A 19,955-nucleotide genomic window follows, 5' to 3' on the forward strand; every position below is an offset into this window, starting at 1 on the left:
CAACAGACACATGAGGAAATGCTCACGTTCACTAGCCATTAGAGAAATGCAAATTAAAACCACAATGAGATACCATCTCACCCCAGCATTACTGTCATGAATCAAAAACACTGGAAATGACAAATGTTGGAGAGGCTGCGGGGAGATCGGAATTCTTACGCGCTGCTGGTGAAAATGCAAAGTCATACAACCATTACAGAAAATGATAAGGCGCTTCCTTAGAAGCTAGAAATAGAAATACCATACGATCCAGCAATCCCACTCCTAGGAATATATCCTAGAGAAATAAGAGTCGTCACTCGAATAGACATATGCACACCCATGTTCATGGCAGCATTGTTCACAATAGCAAAAAAATGGAAACAACCTAAATGCCCATCAACAGATGAATGGATAAACAAACTATGGTACTTACACACAATGGAGTACTATGGGAAGATAAAGAACAATGATGAATCTGTGAAGCATCCCACAACATGGATTAAACTGCAGGACATTATGCTGAGTGAAATAAGTCAATCACAAAAGGACAAATATTGTATGAGACCTGTATTCTAAAAACCCATGGAAAAGTTCACACACAAAAAGTAACCATCTTTTTTGGTTACCAGGGCTGGGAGGGGTGGGGGGAAAATACTAAATAGGCAATAGATAAGTGGTATCTTGGGTGAAGGGTGAGACAGTACATGATACTAGGGAAACCAGCACAGCCTGTACAAGAAAAGGTCAAGGAAGCTCCAGAGACACATCGAAACTCCCTGAGGGACTGAATTGCTGGGTGGAGGGCTGTGGGGACCATGCAAATATTTTTTGTTTATCCTTTTAATTTTCATATTTTTTCTGGCATATGCATCAAAACTATCTTTTCATTTATTTTAAAGGAAAATAAGTTTTAACCTAAGAAAAACATACTATAATACATGGCAAAAAAATTCGAACACTACCGAAAAATTAAAGTTTCTACCTTCAAGCCCCATCCCTCCACAAATACATTTTTGAATTTGAAGAAATGAAATCACACTGTACATACTAATCCTATTTTGTTTTTCTTCCACTGAGTATCTTGGACACTTTCTGACGTATCATCTACAAAATTCAAAATTTTCTTTTTTAAAAGCTGCATAGTATTCCAACATATGGACGTACCATAAATAAATTAACGGATTCTCAGTGACGGTCATATAGGTGGTTACCAGTTGGTTTTTTTCGTTTGTATAATCAGTGTTGCCATGGCTCTATAGACCAGAAAGCAACATCTTAGTTCCCTTTTCCATAATTGATGGAATCAGAGTGTCAGCCTTCCTGTAATAATTTTTGTTATTTTTGTATTCATTGTGTGCCTTCACAACTGAATCATACTTCAGGTAAAACTTTAACTTTTTACTCTGATCTATTATGGACCAAAGTGTACCCTGAAGATATTTTTATGTGCCTTAGACAAAGCAGTTCATTTTTAGAATTTAAAGTTTAAATCCTCTAATTGTGGTAAGTTTGACCTCAGTTTTTTTTTCAGTTTAGGATGCCTTATTCTATTATATTGTACTTGAAATCTGGGCTCTTCTGACTGAATCTGAGATGTAAAAATATATGATATGCAATCGATTTTATCCAAGTTAATATAAATTATACCAATGTTAACTAAAAAGTATTTTCCAATAAATGATCTAATTTATGCTTTACATAAAATAGCTTCTTCCATTGAAACTAATGTTGTCAATACTCTTGTACTATTTCCTTTAATTTAAGCTTATTTATTTGCATGAGAGAAGACAGACTTTCATTTACTTCTTGGCTATTAGGTCAAACTCAAAGACACCATGTCTTCTTTATTATGGTTAATTTTTCCTAGTCTTGCATGAAAGTTACGAACTCTCTTTTCATAATTTCTCCATTTTGTATATCCCATTTCTATTCCAACTGAATGAAGAAACTAAAACTGTGAGTTTAAGTAGAATACTGGCTCTTTAAGGAAAGAACTTTGTTCTATTCATCACCATATCCCTGGGGTCCTAAGCCTGTGCTTGGCATATTAACATACCTTCTATAAATATTTGTTTAATAAAAGAATATTTTTAATTCCTAGTGGCAGAATCAATGATCAAAGAGCATTATGTTTAAAAATGGGTGATACTTCCAAATTGCCTCCCAGAAAAATACACAAATTTACAAATACACCTAGAATCAAACAGGTTTCCATAAAGAATGTCTGAAAATGATTTTATTCTCACACTTAATGGTTTAGATGGATCTTAGATATATAGATATAGATAAGTATAAATTTCTCTCAGAACTTTGTCAGCCTTTTGGCTTCCAAGCTAAAAGAACTGTCCGCCATCCCAATTCTTCAACCTTTGTATATGAAGTATTTCTTTCTCTCTGCAGGCTTTTTGGAATCTTCTTCTTATTTATTCTTGGTATTCTAAAATTTCAAAAGAATATGCCTTGGTGTAGGTTTCTTTTTATTCATGTTTCTTGACACCTGTTATTTATTATACTTGCAATCTCTAATTCTGTGGCTTTCAATTCTAAGAAATGTTCTCACTATTTCTCTCATAACTACTTCCCTTCCAATTTTTGTTCTTTCTGATAGTCCTATTTTAAAGGTATTGGACAGCCTGCACTGGTGCTCAATTTTCTTACCTTTTCTCTCCTATTAAACATCTGTTCATCTCTTTGAACTATTTTCTGGGAAATTACTTCAACTTTACCTTTCAGTATTTCTATTTAATTTTTTAATTTCAGCTACCATATTATTTAATATCCTGGAACCCTTTTATTTTATGATTTTTAAAATAGCATTCTGTTCTTTCATGGATGCAACATTGTCTCATTTCGTATTAAACCAAACAAACTAAACCCATTGTCGTCGAGTCAATTCCGACTCACAGTGACCCTATTGGACAGAGTAGAACTGCTCCTTAGCGTTTCCAAGGAGCAGCTGGTGGATTTGAACTGCCAACCTTTTGGTTAGCAGTCAAGCTCTCTAACCACTGCAACATCAGGGCTCCCATTTCTTAGTACGGTTTGAAAATTTTCTCCAGCTTTTTTTTTTTAATTTTATTTTTTCCCATACAAAAATTTATACATACATTGTTATGTGACTCTAATTGCTCTCCCCATACTGTGACAGTACACTCTTCCTTTCTGCCCGATTCCCCATGTCCATTCAACCAGCTCCTAATGCTCTCTGCCTTCCTACCTCACCTCCGGACAGAAGCTGCCCATTTAGTCTTCTATATCTACTTGAGCTAAGAGGCACACTCCTCATGAGTATCACTTTATGTCCCACAGTCCAGTCCAATCCCTGTCCGAAGAGTTGGCCTCGGAAATTGTTCTAGTTCTGAGATGATGGAGAATCAGGGGCCATGCTTTCCAGGGTTCCTCCAGTCTCAGTCAGACCATTAAGTCTCATCTTCTTACTAGAATTTGAGTTCTGTACCCCTCCTTTCTCCTGCTCCATCTGGGACTCCGCTGTGTTCCCTGTCAGGGCGGTCATTGGTGGTAGCTGGGCACCATCTAGTTCTTCTGGTCTCAGGCTGATGAATTCTCTGGTTTACGTGGCCCTTTCTGTCTCTTGGGCTAATTCTTTCGTTGTGTCTTTGGTGTTCTTCATTCTGCTTTACTGCAGGTTGCTGGGACCAATTGATGCATCTTAGATGGCCCTTGCAAGCTTTCAAGACCCCAGATGCCACTCTCCAAAGTAGAATGCAAAATATTTTCTTAATAAGCTTTGTTATGCCAATTGACCTAGATGTCCCCTGAAAGCATGGTCCCCAGACCCCTACCCCTGCTACTCTGTCCCTTAAAGTTTTTTTTTTTTTTTTAATTGTACTTTAGATGAAGGTTTCTCCAGCTTCTTGAATTGTCTCACTTTCCTCTCAGTTCCTATATTTCAGATTCTATCTCTCATGATGGTGATCTTTAGTAATCCTAATTAAGAGAAGCACAAAAAGCAGACTGGAAACTTTGGGTGCATAGGTGGGTCTTGTAGACTGCTGAGCTTCATAGAAGTATGATCAAGACAATCTCTGTTTAGTTGCTAACCTACAAACTTGCCTGAAGGTATTTTTCTCAGGCTACTCAATTTCTCTAGGAACTAACCCACCAATCTCTTGCTTCAAAAACATGGTGGGAGGAGAAAGGAAGCAGTTATGGTAGAAATATGCCTCACTACTAGCACTCTGGGGGGTTGTAGTGGCTCATTGGTAGAATTCTTGCCTTCCATGTGGGAGACTCAGGTTAGATTCCTGGCCAACTCAAGTTCAGCCATCACCCATCTGTTAGTGGAGGCTGGTACACTGCTATGATGCTTTGATGGAAGCTATGAAGCTTCCAGCCCAAGACAGACTAAGAAGAAAGGCCTGGTGATCTACTTCCAAAAATCAGCCAATGAAAACTCTTTGGATCACAACATTCTGATCCACAACCTATCATGGGAAAGGCAAAGAACCAGGCAGTGTTTCTTTCAGTTGTGCACGGGATTGCCATGAGTTAGGGATCAACTCCACAGCAACTAACAACAACTAGCGTTCCGGAAGCTAAGCAGAAATACCACTACTCACTATTTGTACCTTCACTTGTTTACCCTGACTTTAGTATGTGTCTCATTCTCTGCCCTCAGCTACGTGTGGTGTCCCTCAATTTGGAATTGCTACAGATCAATTTCACCTCATTAAAGCTCGTTTGCTGCTGGGGTGAGGTATTAAACTACTTCTTATTACTTTCAACGAACATCCTTCTTTTCAACCCTATGCCTCACCCTTCTCTTCTGTGATACATGATATCTCCCATTCTTGAGCCTTTCTGGTGTTCTGCAGCTGTAACTGGCTCGCTTCTTACTGGCATTTGCTCCTCAGGCATTCTAAGCTCTGTGAAAACCAGGTCCATCTTTCAAAATTTGTTCACATTGCCTGTCCATCTGTTGTCTCCTTGTTTTCTTGACCCTTATGGATTTAATCTTTTCTATTTCCATACTCTCATTTAAGTGGAATTTCAGAGGGAGCAGAGAAAGGAAGATTCAGTTTGTCATGTTTAACTCTAAGCCCTTCTACCTTTCTGTACACAGAAACAAGGCTTAAAATGTAAATAATGATGGAAAATGTATTGGCAGAAAAAGAAACCACAAAATGGCTGATTCAGATATTTCTCTGAAATGAAGTTTGATAAGGGTAGGACAAGGAGAACAGGAAGACAGTCAAGAGCTCAAAGATGACAAGCAAAGAACAAGAAGGGGGAAAAGACAATTCCTTCCATGTTGCTTTTTGCTTCTTAAAAGTAATAATGTTAAAAATACATAAATAATGTCTAATCTTTGCTATATACGCAGATCATACTGTAAATCTAAGCAAAATTGCCAAAGAATTTCAAACATACAGACAGTTGACAAATTAAGGCAACTGAAGTCTTTATAAATTCACTTACTTGTGTGCAGCCTGTCAGACCTCTGGAATGACTTCTTCCCCAAGCCGAGCAAAGGGTTTTCCACTTTAACTGAGGAACAAAAGCTGGAGTTTGAGTTCTGGGGGCTGCTTGACTGTCCATCAGATTGCTTTCCTTCCCATATTGCTAGGGGAAAAATATGTAGTGACTAGCGGCACTAAGGTTACAGAGAGAAATCAATCAATCAATCATTCAATGTTAACTAAATAGAGTTATATACGAGGTAATGTAACCCTACTAATGTCTTTTGAGTCTGAGAATTAGGGGTCAAAAATTAAAATATAAAACAAACAATAACACACGTGAGGAATGTGCTTCTTAGATCAGTGAAGTATACAAGATGAAATGGAGAACACCTGCCCAAAAACAAAGATAAGACAGGAAGGGACAGGAAAACTGGATGAATGGAACCAGGGAACCCAAGTTGGAAAGGGAAAGGAAAAGAGTGCTGACACAATGCGGGATTGCAACCAATGCCACAAAATAATTTGTGTATAAATTTTTGAATTAGAAACTAATTTTCTCTGTAAACTTCTACCTAAAGCAAAAAATAAATAAATAAAATAAAGCCCTTTCCTTCCTCCCAGCATACCATTTGCTCTTGGGTGTAAATTTCCTTCCTAAACGTAGTCAAAATTATACAAGTCACAGACTAAGTACGGCAGACCCGTATTATCAGTCTATGGCATCAAACTGAATTTATTTTTACATAATTATGTAATAAAATACAAAGTCTGTGTCTAGAGTAGCTCAGATTAAAAACACAACAAGTAGCAACAACAACAACAAAAATCCAAAGGCCTTATGAACATGTCCAGTGGAAACTCAAAGGTAGCATGTATTCTTAAGAAAACTTTTTATTTTTAAAGGAGAGAGTTGGTAAAGAGTTCAGTTTCAGCCTCTTGGAAACATCAGCTTTATAAGGTTACAGAGGCTTCCAAGTATTATTTGTTCAGACATCTTGGAATTTAGTCACTGATCTCATTCCTACATGCAAATTCCATTGATGTTTTTTATTAATAACTGCATGATTATTCTGCACAAAAATTTCCCCCATTTTTCCTGGGAAGATTTATATTGATGATTTGGCAGTACAAAGATTATGTAAATAAATATGATAATTTAAAGATAAATAATGTGGTATACAAATTTGGAAAACCAACACAAAAACACTGACAAAAGAAACTTCCATTAAAAAAATGCCCAATATGCCTACCAGGCTTGGTAGGCACTGAGTCACTGGTAGCTTTGACAGTCTTTAAAAGATGCTGGTTGGAGGAGATGGACATGCTTGGCCTGCATTGCTGCTGCTGCTTCTTCTGCTGTTGCTGCTTTAGAGCCTATAATGAGAAAACTGACTATAAGAAACAAATCAGTTTTTAGTAATAATAAAAAGTGACTTCTTTTTAAGTGGTAAGCATCCAATTTCTTTGAATTCTATCTAAGGAAACAAAAAACTAAATTAAACCAACTAAATAAATACAACAATGCCTAAATGACCCTTAAAGGTTGGTGGGTTTTTTTTTGCCTCTATATTATATATATATGAGAAATAGTCATTTACATATTTTAGAACTTAAAAATCATCAGTAAGCCAAGGACTTCCCAAACTTGTAGAAGAAGTAGAATCTTAACACAGACTTGTACATGTTCAATCATTTCTGTATACAGAATTCTAAGCCCTGCACCAAGATGAGTCCCATTTGCATCACTTCTATGTAGAAATGCAAATATTTAGTTTATGTATGTTTCAGATTATACAGGTTAAAATGGTTGTAAATGACTGCTTGAATTATATACCAGGTAAGAGCAACGAGATTTGGCCCAATGACCTATGGCAATGCAGTAAACAGAAGAGAAGAAAGATTAGAAAATACCGGTTCTAATAATAGTGTGATTCCTCCTGTCTATTTCAGAATATTTTTATTTCTATTATGTTATAGAATATACTAAACAACACTAATCAGCAGAAAAACTTGAACCTTCCACAGTTTTAATCCTGAAAATAGATAAAGGCAACTTTTAAAAGTCAAGGTTTAAAAAAAAAACCCCAAGAAAGTAAAGCTACATTTCAGGGAAAGTCTGGAAATGTTTTTATTTTGCTAAATGCCAGTTCAAGCTTTAACCTTCAAGACCATCATGCAGAAAAGGCAGACATATTGCTTAGACTCACTGACAACATTTACAATAGGTGAGGCTGAGGCTCAATGTGTTAGAAGTGGTAGTGTTGTCTGACCATTAACTATAGTTTATTCTCTCATTCTTTGCAACCAGACCAGAAAATACCTAGGTTATCTGAGGTCAGTGCAAAATCTATCTATTTCTGCTGTGAGCATGTAAATTCAGACACATGATAGAAGCGGAATAACTTCTGCTAATCAAGAACTGTACACAGTAGTTTATAAACCCTGTTCCTAATTCTCCTGTTTTAAAATTGAAAAACAAACAATAAAAAACCCTCATTTGTGGTGAAGGATAACTACCATTGAAGTAATTTTGCTCAGATAATACTATGACACCGTGAGCAATGACTTAACTTTGTATACCAACAATCTAATTTACTTAATTTTCCACACTGATATTCCTAAATACGATATTTGATTACAGAAGTATAGTACATGAATACAGGAGGAGCATGACATGTTCAAAGATTAGCTAATAAAGTTTAATAAAATATTTGTCTTTTCCCTGTGAAAAGGAAGCATCTTATACTTCATTTTTTTTTTTACAAAGAACTTACAAAACTACAAGTGCTATAGAATACTCAGGTAGGCAGTAATTAATTTTATCAAATTTGGGGGTATCTTTTAATTTTTGGCTTAAACACTTTAAGACATACATAATTTTAGAAAAATTTTATTAACTTTTAATAATACAGGTAATACATGAAAATATTTTTACCATTTAATTCAAACATAAAGCTACATTCTCCAATGTCCACCACTCCTAGTCTTGGTTCTCAATTCTCAGAGATAACTCTACCCATAAATTTAATTTTCCTTACTGAACTTGTTTTTTTACATATATGTGTATATATATTCATACGTCTATAAAATGTATATTGTTTTGTGGACATGTGTATGCTTTCATAAATGGTATCATGTCTTATATGTTGTAGTATAGCTTTATTTTATGATTCAACATTTCACCTTGGTAATTTTTCCAAGTTTCTACATATAGATCCATCTTATTACAAAATAAAATCAACTTTTACTCTTATATAATTATTCAGCATATGGCTGCGCCACTGTTCATTAAAGAATTTCCTAAATAATATACATTAGGCTATTTCCAAGTTTTTGCGGCTAAAAACTTGAATGCAATAAAACCTAAAACGATAAAGATCATGGAAGAAAAAATACAGACAAAGCTAGGGGTCCTAATACATGGCATAAATACAATACAAACCATAACTAACAATGCACAAACACAAGAAGATAAACTAAATAACTGGGAGTTCCTAAAAAGTAAACAGTTATGCTCATCAAAAGACTTCACCAAAAGAGTAAAAAGACAACCTACAGACTGGGAAAAACTTCTGGCTACAACATAGCCGACAAGGGTCTAATCCCTAAAATCTACAGAATACTTCAACACCTCAACAACAAAAAGACAAACAATCCAATTAAAACATGGGTAAAGAATATGAACAGATACTTCACCAAAGGAGACATTTAGATGGCTAACAGACACACGAGGAAATGCTTGGGATCACTAGCTTTAGAGAAATACAAATCAAAACTACCATGAGAGACCACTGTGGAGACTGCAACCAATGTCACAAAACAATCTGTGTATAAACTTTTGAAAGAGAAACTAATTTGCACTGTAAGCTTTCACCTAAAGCACAATTATAAAAAAAACTTAAATGCAAATATCTTTCTGTGTGTTTGTATATGTATGTATGTGTATATTTTTCTAACATAGATTCCAAAAAGTTCTTTCAGTTGTTCATGGAGTATGTGCATTTTAAATTTTAATAGGTATTGCATAACTTCTCTCCAAAGTGACGATAATAAATTATATTCACCAGCAAATTACAAATAGCTGTTTCCCCACAAACTTGCCAATGCTTGATATAATTAAGCTCTTTAACTTATCTGAGAATAAAAATAATCTGTTTTAATGTTTCTCTAATTGATATGCATTTATATTTATTAGTTATTTGCATTTTTAGAAACATTCAGAGTTAGTTCTTTGAAAAGCTCCCCAAAACAGACAAACTGTTGCCAAGCAGTATTAAGAAAACAGATCCATTATAAATGAACACTGAGGGAACAATAGGAGACATAAAAAAACACTATATACAACTTTATACCAATATTTGAAAAAACTAGGTAAAATGGGCCATTTTCTTAGAAAAACAGATTTCCAAAACTGGCTCAAAAAGCAGAAAATCAGAACAGATCAATAACCCTAGATGAAACTGAAATGCTAGGAAAACAATGTTAAGAGGTAAGATTTATTAAACTTTCAAGGATAGGATAATTTCTACAATTTTGTCCCAAACATGGCAAGCCATATAACTTATTTTCTGATGCTAGCAAAATCCTGATCCTAAAACTGTATAAGGATAATACAAGAAAATTACAAAATCCGAACTAAAATCTTAAAGAGATTTTAATAATGTATTAAAAACATACAAAACAAACGTGAGAAAAGTTACATGATCATGTCAGTAAATCCACAGCGGGGGAAAAAAAAGCCTTGAAAAATTTAACATCTATTCATGACTTAAAAAAAAAAGCAAAATACCTCTTAGGAAATTAGAAACAAATTAGGAAATTTTAAAATGTGATAAAAAGAGTTAACTACCAAAAACCTACAACAGGTATCATACACAAAGGTACATCAATTATTAAGTGACCAAATTAAAATATTGTATGAAATTTTCTCTTTAAAAGCCTAATTCTGTTGCTTTAAAGAAATTCTGAAAGATTGCCAGAGTCAGGCATTTTTAATGTAGGAGATTATATTTCTGATAAACACAGACTAGCATGATTACCTGCTTTAGTGCCTTCTTGCTGTGCTTCTGTGATGGAGAAATGACTTTACCTGCTGGAATGGAGGGTGATGGACAGCCTGACTGGGGGGAGGATGGCTGTGACAGTCTAGACGATACTAGGGGGAAAAATGACAATAAACAATTATGTCATCAGAGTTGATATCAAGCACCATTCCTTCCCCAATCATATGCTGCTACCTGTGTTAAGAACTGTGATCAAACACTTTTGGGAAGGATCTTCTTTTTGGAGTTCTACTGCAAACAGCCTCCCTTTTCAGTTTATTTCATCAGAAAGCTCTATTGAAGGATGATAGGATGGGGAAGGGATGTGTGTTAGTATTCATTACTTTCCATTCTTTAATTTTTCAATAGAATTGACTGAAGAAGCAGGAAGTAGAAACAAACTGAGAGTCAACAAATTAGATAAAATGTAGAAAAAATTCTAGACTCCTTTTGATAGTACCAATGTTCTAAAGGTAAATCTAAGGTCAGCACGATACAGTGGAAGAGCCCTGGATTGACAGAACAGGTCTCAGTTTTCCCATCTTTAAAATGAAAGCAATAAGGCCATTCCATTTCAAACACTTTACTATGGCTTTAATCCTTATATTCCTTCACCTCTTAAATCAATGGTTTTAGATTTAGTGTGAGAGGGTGTTTTGGCATTTCTCTAATAGAAGCAATGTAGGCTGTACAGGATGTATCTGCCATTTCCTTCATCATTAGCTGTTTTATAGCCTGTCAGAGTCTAGCCAAATCTCAGTCTTATGTGAACGAGGGTTCTCCCTTGAAGAGCCTATAACTCTTACAATAAATTGCAAGTAGATCTTCATTATGTTCTATTAAATTTCAACAATGTATATTATTTATAAGGAAGAACACAGAAATTACTGATTCAGACTGCCTAGTAATAAAAATACTACAATTATAATCAGTACTGCTAGTGATGACTCTCAAAGAGTACATGTTTACTATTGCCTTCCTCCTTTCATAGTAGTTGGACTGAAAAGGTCTGGGTGGCAAAATGGTACCCAGTGGTAAGACCAATGATGTTTCAGATATCACATAAAGTATGTACTTGTAGGTAGCTACCTGACATGATAATGAGGAACCATGGTTCAATGAAATACACAAGTTTTGGAATACAGCATTTCAATTTACTCTTAGATGTCTGGAGAAAGGAATACACAGTATATACATTTAAAGCCAACAACAGCAAGCAATGTTAAGAAGATGACTTATTAAGTCAATCACAAAAGGACAAATATTGTATGAGACCACTACTATAAAAATTCATGAAAAGGTTTATACTCAAAAAGAAACAATCTTTGATGGTTACGAGGGAAGGGAGGTGTGGATGGAAAAACACTAGAGAATAGGTAACTGGTAACTTTGGTGAAGGGTAAGACAGTACACAATACTGGGGAAGTCAGCACAACTTGTACAAGGAAAGATTATGGAAGCTCCACAGACACATCCAAACTCCCTGAGGGACTGAATTGCTGGGCCGAGGGCTGTGGGAACCATGGTCTCGGGGTACATCTAGCTCAACTGGCATAACATAGTTTATAAAGATAATGTTCTACATTCTACTTTGATGAGTAGCGTCTGGGGTCTTAAAAGCCTGTGAGTGGGCATCTAAGATACTCCACTGGTGTCACCCTGTCCGGAGCAAAGGAGAATGAAGAAAACTAAAGATTAGTTCAAAGGACTAATGAACCACAACTACCATGGCCTCCACCAGACTGAGTCCAGTACAACTAAAAGGTACCCAGATAACTACCACTGACTGCTCTGACAGGGGTCACAATAGAAGGTCCCGGACAGAGCTGGGGAAAAATGTAGAACAAAATTCTAACTCACAAAAAAAGACCGGACTTACTGGCCTGACAGAGACTGGAGAAACCCTGAGAGTATGGCCCCCGGGTACCCTTTTAGCTCAGTAATGAAGTCACTCCTGAGGTTCACCCTTCGGCCAAAGATTAGACAGGCCCATAGAACAAAACAAGACTAAAGGGACACAACAGCCCAGGGACAAGGACTAGAGGGCAGGAGGGGACAGAAAGCTGGTAATAGGGAACTCAAGGTCAAGAAGGGAGAGTGTTGACATGTTGTGGGGTTGTTAATCAATGTCATAAAACAGTATGTGTACTAACTGTTTAATGAGAAGCTAGTTTGTTCTGTAAACCTTCATCTAAAGTACAATAAAAAAAAAAGAAGATGACTTATTCGCATACTTAGCTTTAGCTTTGTGTCCGAGCTCTATGATAAAGTTTATACGTAAGGGAAAGAACTGACACATTTTGACATAAAACTAAGTAAATAATAGAAATAAAAGAGCAAATAGTTCAATGTAATGTATCATACAAAAATGGAGTTAGGTAATTCTTGAGATGGTTGTGCAGCAAAAAGAAACCATATCCTTGGTGTGCTTATATGCTGACCATTTTTTTTGTTTTTTACTGAGATAATTTACATACTATAACAATTCACTTATTTAAAGTGTACAATTCAATAGTTTTTTAGTATATTCAGAGTTATGCAACTATCACCACAATCAAATTTCAATATTCTCCAAAATATCTTCATACCTAGTAGCTGTCACTCCTCTTTCTCCACATCTCTGACCCAAACCTTGGCAACTCTATAATCTTAATGAATTTGCCTATTCTGAATATTTCATATAAATGGTATGTGGTCTTTATGACTGGCTTCTTTCACTTAGCATGTTTTGAAGGTTCACTCATTGTAAATGTATCAGTACCTCACTTCTTATTGCCAAATGGTACACCACCATATGCATATACAGTGAAACCTGTGAGAGCCGGAACTCAATGGAAGTGCCTTGTTTTTCCGGGTCTCGCAGGTTTCCCACCTTTGACAGGGTACATACAGTCTTACCACTTTTCTATCACTATTAGTGGAAAATATTTGAGTTTTCCTTATCTGACAGGTTTCCACCTTACACAGGTTCCAGCTTTTGCAAGTTTTACTGTACCACATTTTGTTTATCCATTTATCAGCTGACGGACATTTGGGTTGTACCACTTTTTGGCTCTTATGAATAATGCTATGAAGATCAGTCACAAACAGGTTTTTGTGTGGACATATGTTTTCAAGTCTCTTGAGTATAAACTATTAGGAGTGAAACTGCTGGGTCTTATGGTTATTCTAAGGAGCCCTGGTGGCACAATGGTTAAGCACTCAGCTGCTAACCGAAACATCGGCAGTTTGAACCCACCAGCCGCTCCACAGAGAACAATGTGGCAGTCTGCTTCTGTAAAGATTACAACCTTGGAAACCCTATGAGGCAGTTCTATTCTGTCCTACAGAGTCACTATGAGTCGGAATTGACTCAACAGCAATGGGTTTTTTGGTTTTGGTATGGTAACTCTATGTTTAACTTTTTGAGGAACTACCAAACTGTTTTCGAAAGTGCCTGCTACTATATTTCCAATCCTACCAGCAATACATGAGGGTTTCAATATCTCCACCTCCTCACCAACACTTGCTATTGTCTTTTTTATTTGACCACTGCTTTTAAAAGGACATAATAAAAACTATTAATATCTACTTATGTCTATTTTCTTTTTAATGTCTTGCAGAAATCTGACAATATGTATTTTCTTAACCTGCCCCCAAATACTGCCTGATTATAAACAGAAAACCAACCAACCAACCAAAATATCCCCATTATACAATACGAGCTCTATCCTGCAGCCTGGAAAAAAGAAACAATAAGACTATCTGTAATTACCAGGGCAAACGGCTTGGAATGTTTCCCCTTAAGGCAAAAAAGGCTTTCTAACAAATTAAACTACAGCATATCACAAAGCCAATTGAAATAAATCACGAAAATTCCAGCACCCACCAGTGAGGGAACTGACTTAATGCCAATTACTGGCCTCACAACTTCAATGAAACTTAAAAAGTCAAAGTGCTGGACAGTGTTGACAGCACATGATTTTTTGTTTAAAGAAATGAGTAAAAAACTAATAAAAATGATTTCCTATAGGGGAAGATAATTAGGTGATGTAGATAGGGAAGGAGTTAGACGTGTATGAAAGTAACTTGCTTCATAGCTTTACACAGTTTTTTTAGACATGTAAATTTAAAAAAATATATTTTCTAGAAGTCTGAAATAAACTTCTAAAAAACCCAAGTATATATCAAATTGGTTGCATAATGACAAAGGTAAGTAACTGTGGGGTACACCTTAGATGTGGAACATTCATGACAGCTCTGTAATTCTTTTTTTTCTGTAATCTCTGGCCAAGTTTTGAAAATTTGCTTCTAAATAGAATCTAAAAGATCTCTTTTTTCTCTGCTCTGGAATAGTTTTAAAAACACAGGCTTGTTTTTAAACATATGGTTGAATTCTCTTGAAAAACCATCTGGGCATGATGTTCTTTTGAAGGGAAGCACTTCTATAACTCTCTCTACTGCTATGGAAATTTATTGTTTAGATTTTCTAACTTTACTAGATTCTTTTTTTTTAATTGTGGTACAAATATACATATCAAAACATTTGCCAATTCAGTAATTTCTACATGTATAATTCGGTTACACTGATAACATTCTTCACTTTGTGCAACCATTCTTTATCCTTTTCCAAATTATTACACCAGCATTAACATAAACTCTGTGGCCCCTAAACAGCAACTCCCCTTTTTTCCTCCCTCCCACCCCTGGCAGTCACTAATAATCTTTGGTTTCTATATATTTGCTTATTTCATATAAATGAGATTATACAGCATTTGTTCTTTTGTGACTGACATTTCGTTCAGCATAATGTTTTCATGGTTCATCCATACTGTGGCATGCATCAGGGCTTCATTACTCTTTATAGCTGAGTAATATTCCATTGTATTTATGTACTATATTTTGTTTATCCATTACATGTTGTTGGACATTTAGGTTGTTTCCACCTTTTGGCTATTGTGAACAATGCTGCAATGAACACTGGTGTACAGGTTTCTGTTTGCACTCCTGCTTTGAAATCGCCTGGGAATATACCTAGGATTGAGATTACTGGGTCACATGATAGTTCTATGTTCAACTTTTTGAGGAATGGCCAAACTTTTTTCCACAGCGGCTGTGCCACTTTAACATTACCACCAGCAATGGAATGAGGGTTCCAATATATCCATATCCTCACCAACACCTGTTGTTTTCCTTTTTCTAAAAATCATAATCAGTCTAGTGGGGGTAAGGTGGTATCTCACTGTTGTCGTTAGTCGCTATTGAGTTGATTCTGACTCATGGCGACCCCTATGTGGTTAGATTCCATTTCTGTGCATTCTATTTTCTGAGAAAAGTATCCCTTTTCATCTAAATTTTTACTGCACTGCGAAAAGCACTCCTGTAGTCTTCTAAATTTTGTTTCGATATTTATCTCAACCTTAATTTGTACACTTATGCTTTTTCCTTTTTCACAAAGAGTAGCTTAGCCTGTTGATTCATTTTAAAACCAACTTTCTACTGTTTTTCTAATTTCAGTTTTGTTTTTATTCATTTCTTTAGCTTTCTATTGATTTTTTATTTTATTTTTTCAGTTGTATGCTATTTTCTTTTTATTGACAGAAGTAGTCAACGCCATAAATTGTTTTCTGATAACTTCTTTGGCCACATCCCATAAATTCTGTTACAATATATTCTAGAAATAGGTTTTTTAAACCACCTTTGACCTAAGGGAAATTTAATACACTGTTTTAAAATGTCCAAGAGACCTGGTGGCACGGTGGTTAAGAGCACAGCTGCTAACCGAAACCAGCCACTTCACAGGAGAAAGATGTGGCAATTTGCTTCCATAAAGATTACAGCTTTGGAAACCCTATGGTGAAGTTCTGCTCTGTTCTATAGGGTCACTATGAGTCAGAATCAACTCAACAGCATACAATAATGATAACACAGGTGAAAGAGCCTTTGTGTTTTTTCTATCATGTTATTTTTGGTATTATTCCATATGTTGTATTTTATTTTAATTATTTAGAATTTGATGTCTTGCTTGTAGTTAAAATACGAATTTTTATGAATATTCTATTTGCATTTGAAAAGAAGATTTGTTCTGTATTACAGGGACCCAGAGTTTGATATATATCTAAAAAGCTATCTCAATGATTATGTCACTTTAAGTGTTCTATATGCTTCTTTTTTGTCCATTTGATTTGTTTTGGGTATATAAAAGAATAAAACTTTCATTAAAACATACAAACATAGAGGAAACTATCTTTATGTCAGTGAGGTAGTCAATTTTCTTGAGAAAAAGAAAAGGTTTCCCCCGCTATCCAAAAGTATAGCGTTCTATGAAACTTCTTGTAAGCCAAAACAGTGTAAAGTGAAGAAGCAATTACCATTAAGTTACATGGGAAAATTTTTTAAGCATTCTCAGACCCAAAAAATAACCTACCGAATCACACCAAGTAACACATAAAACCCTTATGAGCTCTCTTATGCTTTTCTGATACCTTAGTATACATTTTGCTAATGGATGCACAAATAAAGTGAGATAAAGCACAAACGCTCACAGACACAATTCAAAGCTATGGCGGCTTGATGCTGAGATACTGAGTATAGTTCCCGGGGAAGAAGCTTGGTGATACCACTCTCACTGCTTGGGGTGGGTGCTGCCTCTTTAACGGCTCGCCGCAAAACAAACGCTGAACACTATTTCTGCTTTTAGCCCTTTTTCATAAAAGTGAAAACTCTCTTTGGATATCTTTTGGTTGGCGAAAACAAGTACTAATGTAGGTCTTTTGTAAAAGTGAAGTGGTGAAAGGCAATATTCAAAAAGCGGGGGATATTTGTATTGCATTACATTAAAATTAAGAAATTCTAGTAATCAAAAGATACCTTCAAGAGGTTGAAAAGACATGCCTGAGAGAGAAGTTATTTACAGTACACCTACTCCTCCTCACTTATCGAATATCTCATCATCCAACATTTCACACTTACGACAATAGGAAAAAATCACTAACCGACTATTTTGCACATTAATGAGGCGGCGGGCATGGCAGCAATGGCTGTGGAGCGTCCTCTCCCTTGAGGAGGGTCTCCTGGCAGCCTCTGGGAAGCTAGGCTGCACTGCCCCATGCCTTCCGCTCCCTCCTGTCGGCCCCCATCGCAGCCAGCTGCTGCATGGGGCCAGCCACAGGCTCCAGGTAGATGCGCAGTAGCACCGAGCCATCAGGCACTTGTTCTCGGATCCCAGCTCCTATGCAGCCTGAGGCCCTGCAGCTCAAAACTGCTGTGAAGAGAGGAAAGAAAGAGGCATTGGAGAGGATGTCTGGAAGAAATGCATACAAGTTTAATGACATCCCAAAGTGAGCCAAACTGGGCCTGAAGCCTCCACCTCAGTGGGGTCGGGTACGTGGCCAGGCTGCCAGTGTCCTCACAGGAAGTCCTGAACCAGGCCTGAAGGGCAAAGCAGGCTCCAGGATCCTGAATGCAAGGCTTGCAGGAGTGGGAGTGGAGCCTGGAGGTGGCTGGGTGAGGGAAGCTCTGACCCAGCACAGGAGGAAGGGAAGAGACTAAGCTGTGGGCCCTCCGGTCACACAGCCTGGCTTTATCTAGCTTTGTCTCCTCCAAGCCTCCTTCTCCACAGAGGAATAATCCGTAACTGGACTTTCACAGTAATGAGCACATCAGTAAACCTTAGCTGTTATTATTTCTATAATCTTATTTCCTAAAAAAAAAATTGGACAAATGGATGGTCTGGAAAAAAAACAAAAACAAAAACAAAACTTCCATTTTCGCCTAAAGATCTGGTCTTTGGAACCTAACCATGCTGATAAGAGAGGAGTGGGTGTATATATATTCAACAAAGGAATATATGAAGAACTTCTACAAGTCACTAAGAAAAAGACATTCATAGGAAAATGGACAAAGACTAAAACAGGTACTTCACAAAAGTTACCTTAATGGCTAAAAAACAATGAAACGGGGTTCAATTTCACTAGCCCTTATGGAAAAGCAACTTGAGGTACTAATACATACCCACCCAAACTCTAAAGACTGACAATACCAAGTACTGGAGAGAATGTGGAAAGAATCAAAACTCTTATACACTGCAGTGGGAGTGTAAATTGGTACAACCACTTTGGAAAAGTGCTTGGCAATACGAGTAGTCCCCAACTTACAGCAGGGTTCCATTCCTAAGACTCTGTCACAAGTTGGTTCTGACATAAGTTGAATACTTCACTGTTTTTTTTTTTTTCCAGTTTTCATTATTATTGCCTTTTATTATCAGTATCTTTGTAAATTCAGCCTTTAGTTGTCTTTGGGGGTTGGCATGAGAATAATATCAGCAAATTACATGCTGCAACACTGTATGTAGTACATATTATTAACTAAAAAATGTACCAAAAAAAGAGAGGGGGTCACAAGTGCAGTTTGCTGTAACTCAAATACATCATAAGTTGGGGGCTACCTGTATATACTACAGTTAGTAATTCCAATAGACATGAATGCTTATATCCAAAGAACAACATAGGAAAAGATTCATAGCAGAATTAATTGTAATAAGCAAAAACTAGTAATAATCTAAATGTTCGTAAATGGTACAATGGATAAAAAATTGGGGTACTGCGGAATATTTATAGAATGGAATATTCATGTTTTAAGAATCTGATGTATTGCTACACACAAGAACGTAGATGAATCTTTACAAATATTACTTGAGAAAAAAATACATTACTATGATTTACATAAGGTTTAAAACTGTTTCTGGACACTACTCTGTTCCAGATTAGTCTTCTCCATCCTATTAGAAGCTGTTAGAGTGGTTACTTTTGGAGCAATGGTTGTGACCAGAAGGAAACACAAGGAGGGTTACTGGAGTGTTGACAATGTTTTGCTCCTTGATCTTTGTGCTGGTTCATGGTACTGTTCAGTTTGTGAAAATTCAACAAGTTTTATACTTAGTCACTACTTCTGAGGAAGGATGAGTAACAACTGGGAAATGGCATGACTGGAGGGGTCTCTTTAGTGTCGGTAGTGTTCTATTTCTTGATCAGGACACTATTACATGGGTTTGTTCACCATGTGAAAAATCACTGAGCTTATGAGTTGTATACTTTTCTGAATATGTTATCCTTCAATAAAAAACTTGTTTAAAAAAAATTTTTTTTTTATAAGACAAAAACAACAAAAATATTTTATATAAGGTTTGTCAAATCTATCTTATACTTTGTTCTGACACATTAAAAAAAAAGTTTTATCCAGGTTATGATTTCACCAAAATTGACTAAGATTTTTTTATGTTCAGTTCTTTTTACTACTTTCAACTAAACTGTTCATTTCCTTAAAAGTCCATGGGACTCCAATTTTATATTCCAAAATTCACTCATACTGCAGTTGTACAACTATTGAGTTTCTGTGTACTGGGCTACAAGAGACAAACTGGTTGAATAAAACTAAGTTTTTGATGGAGATATTTCCCTTGCTGTTAATAAGGGACAAAGTAAAATACTAGTATCTTTCTGCTCTAGTTCCTCTCTCCATGGCTCTCTTT

The 19,955-nt window shown here is 36.1% G+C and overlaps 1 protein-coding gene across 6 annotated transcripts in view; it reads right to left on the bottom strand.

Moving 5' to 3' along the window:
• Positions 1-19,955, bottom strand: part of ASXL2 (ASXL transcriptional regulator 2) — a 197,758-nt gene that overhangs the window by 36,852 nt on the left and 140,951 nt on the right. For 4 of the 6 annotated variants that reach the window (XM_023732420.1, XM_004377581.3, XM_023732421.1 and 1 more), the window contains 3 exons: positions 10,445-10,560; positions 6,656-6,779; positions 5,422-5,565 (listed from right to left, as the gene is read on the bottom strand). In XM_023732420.1, the coding sequence (XP_023588188.1) occupies positions 5,422-5,565; positions 6,656-6,779; positions 10,445-10,560 (384 nt within the window). Of the gene's footprint in view, positions 1-5,421; positions 5,566-6,655; positions 6,780-10,444; positions 10,561-10,642; positions 10,742-19,955 lie in introns of all 6 variants that reach the window. The other 2 variants (XM_023732424.1, XM_023732423.1) reach the window with 1 other exon arrangement.

This window comes from Trichechus manatus, unplaced genomic scaffold, assembly GCF_000243295.1.
Source record: "Trichechus manatus latirostris isolate Lorelei unplaced genomic scaffold, TriManLat1.0 scaffold00052, whole genome shotgun sequence".
Lineage (NCBI taxonomy): Eukaryota > Metazoa > Chordata > Mammalia > Sirenia > Trichechidae > Trichechus > Trichechus manatus.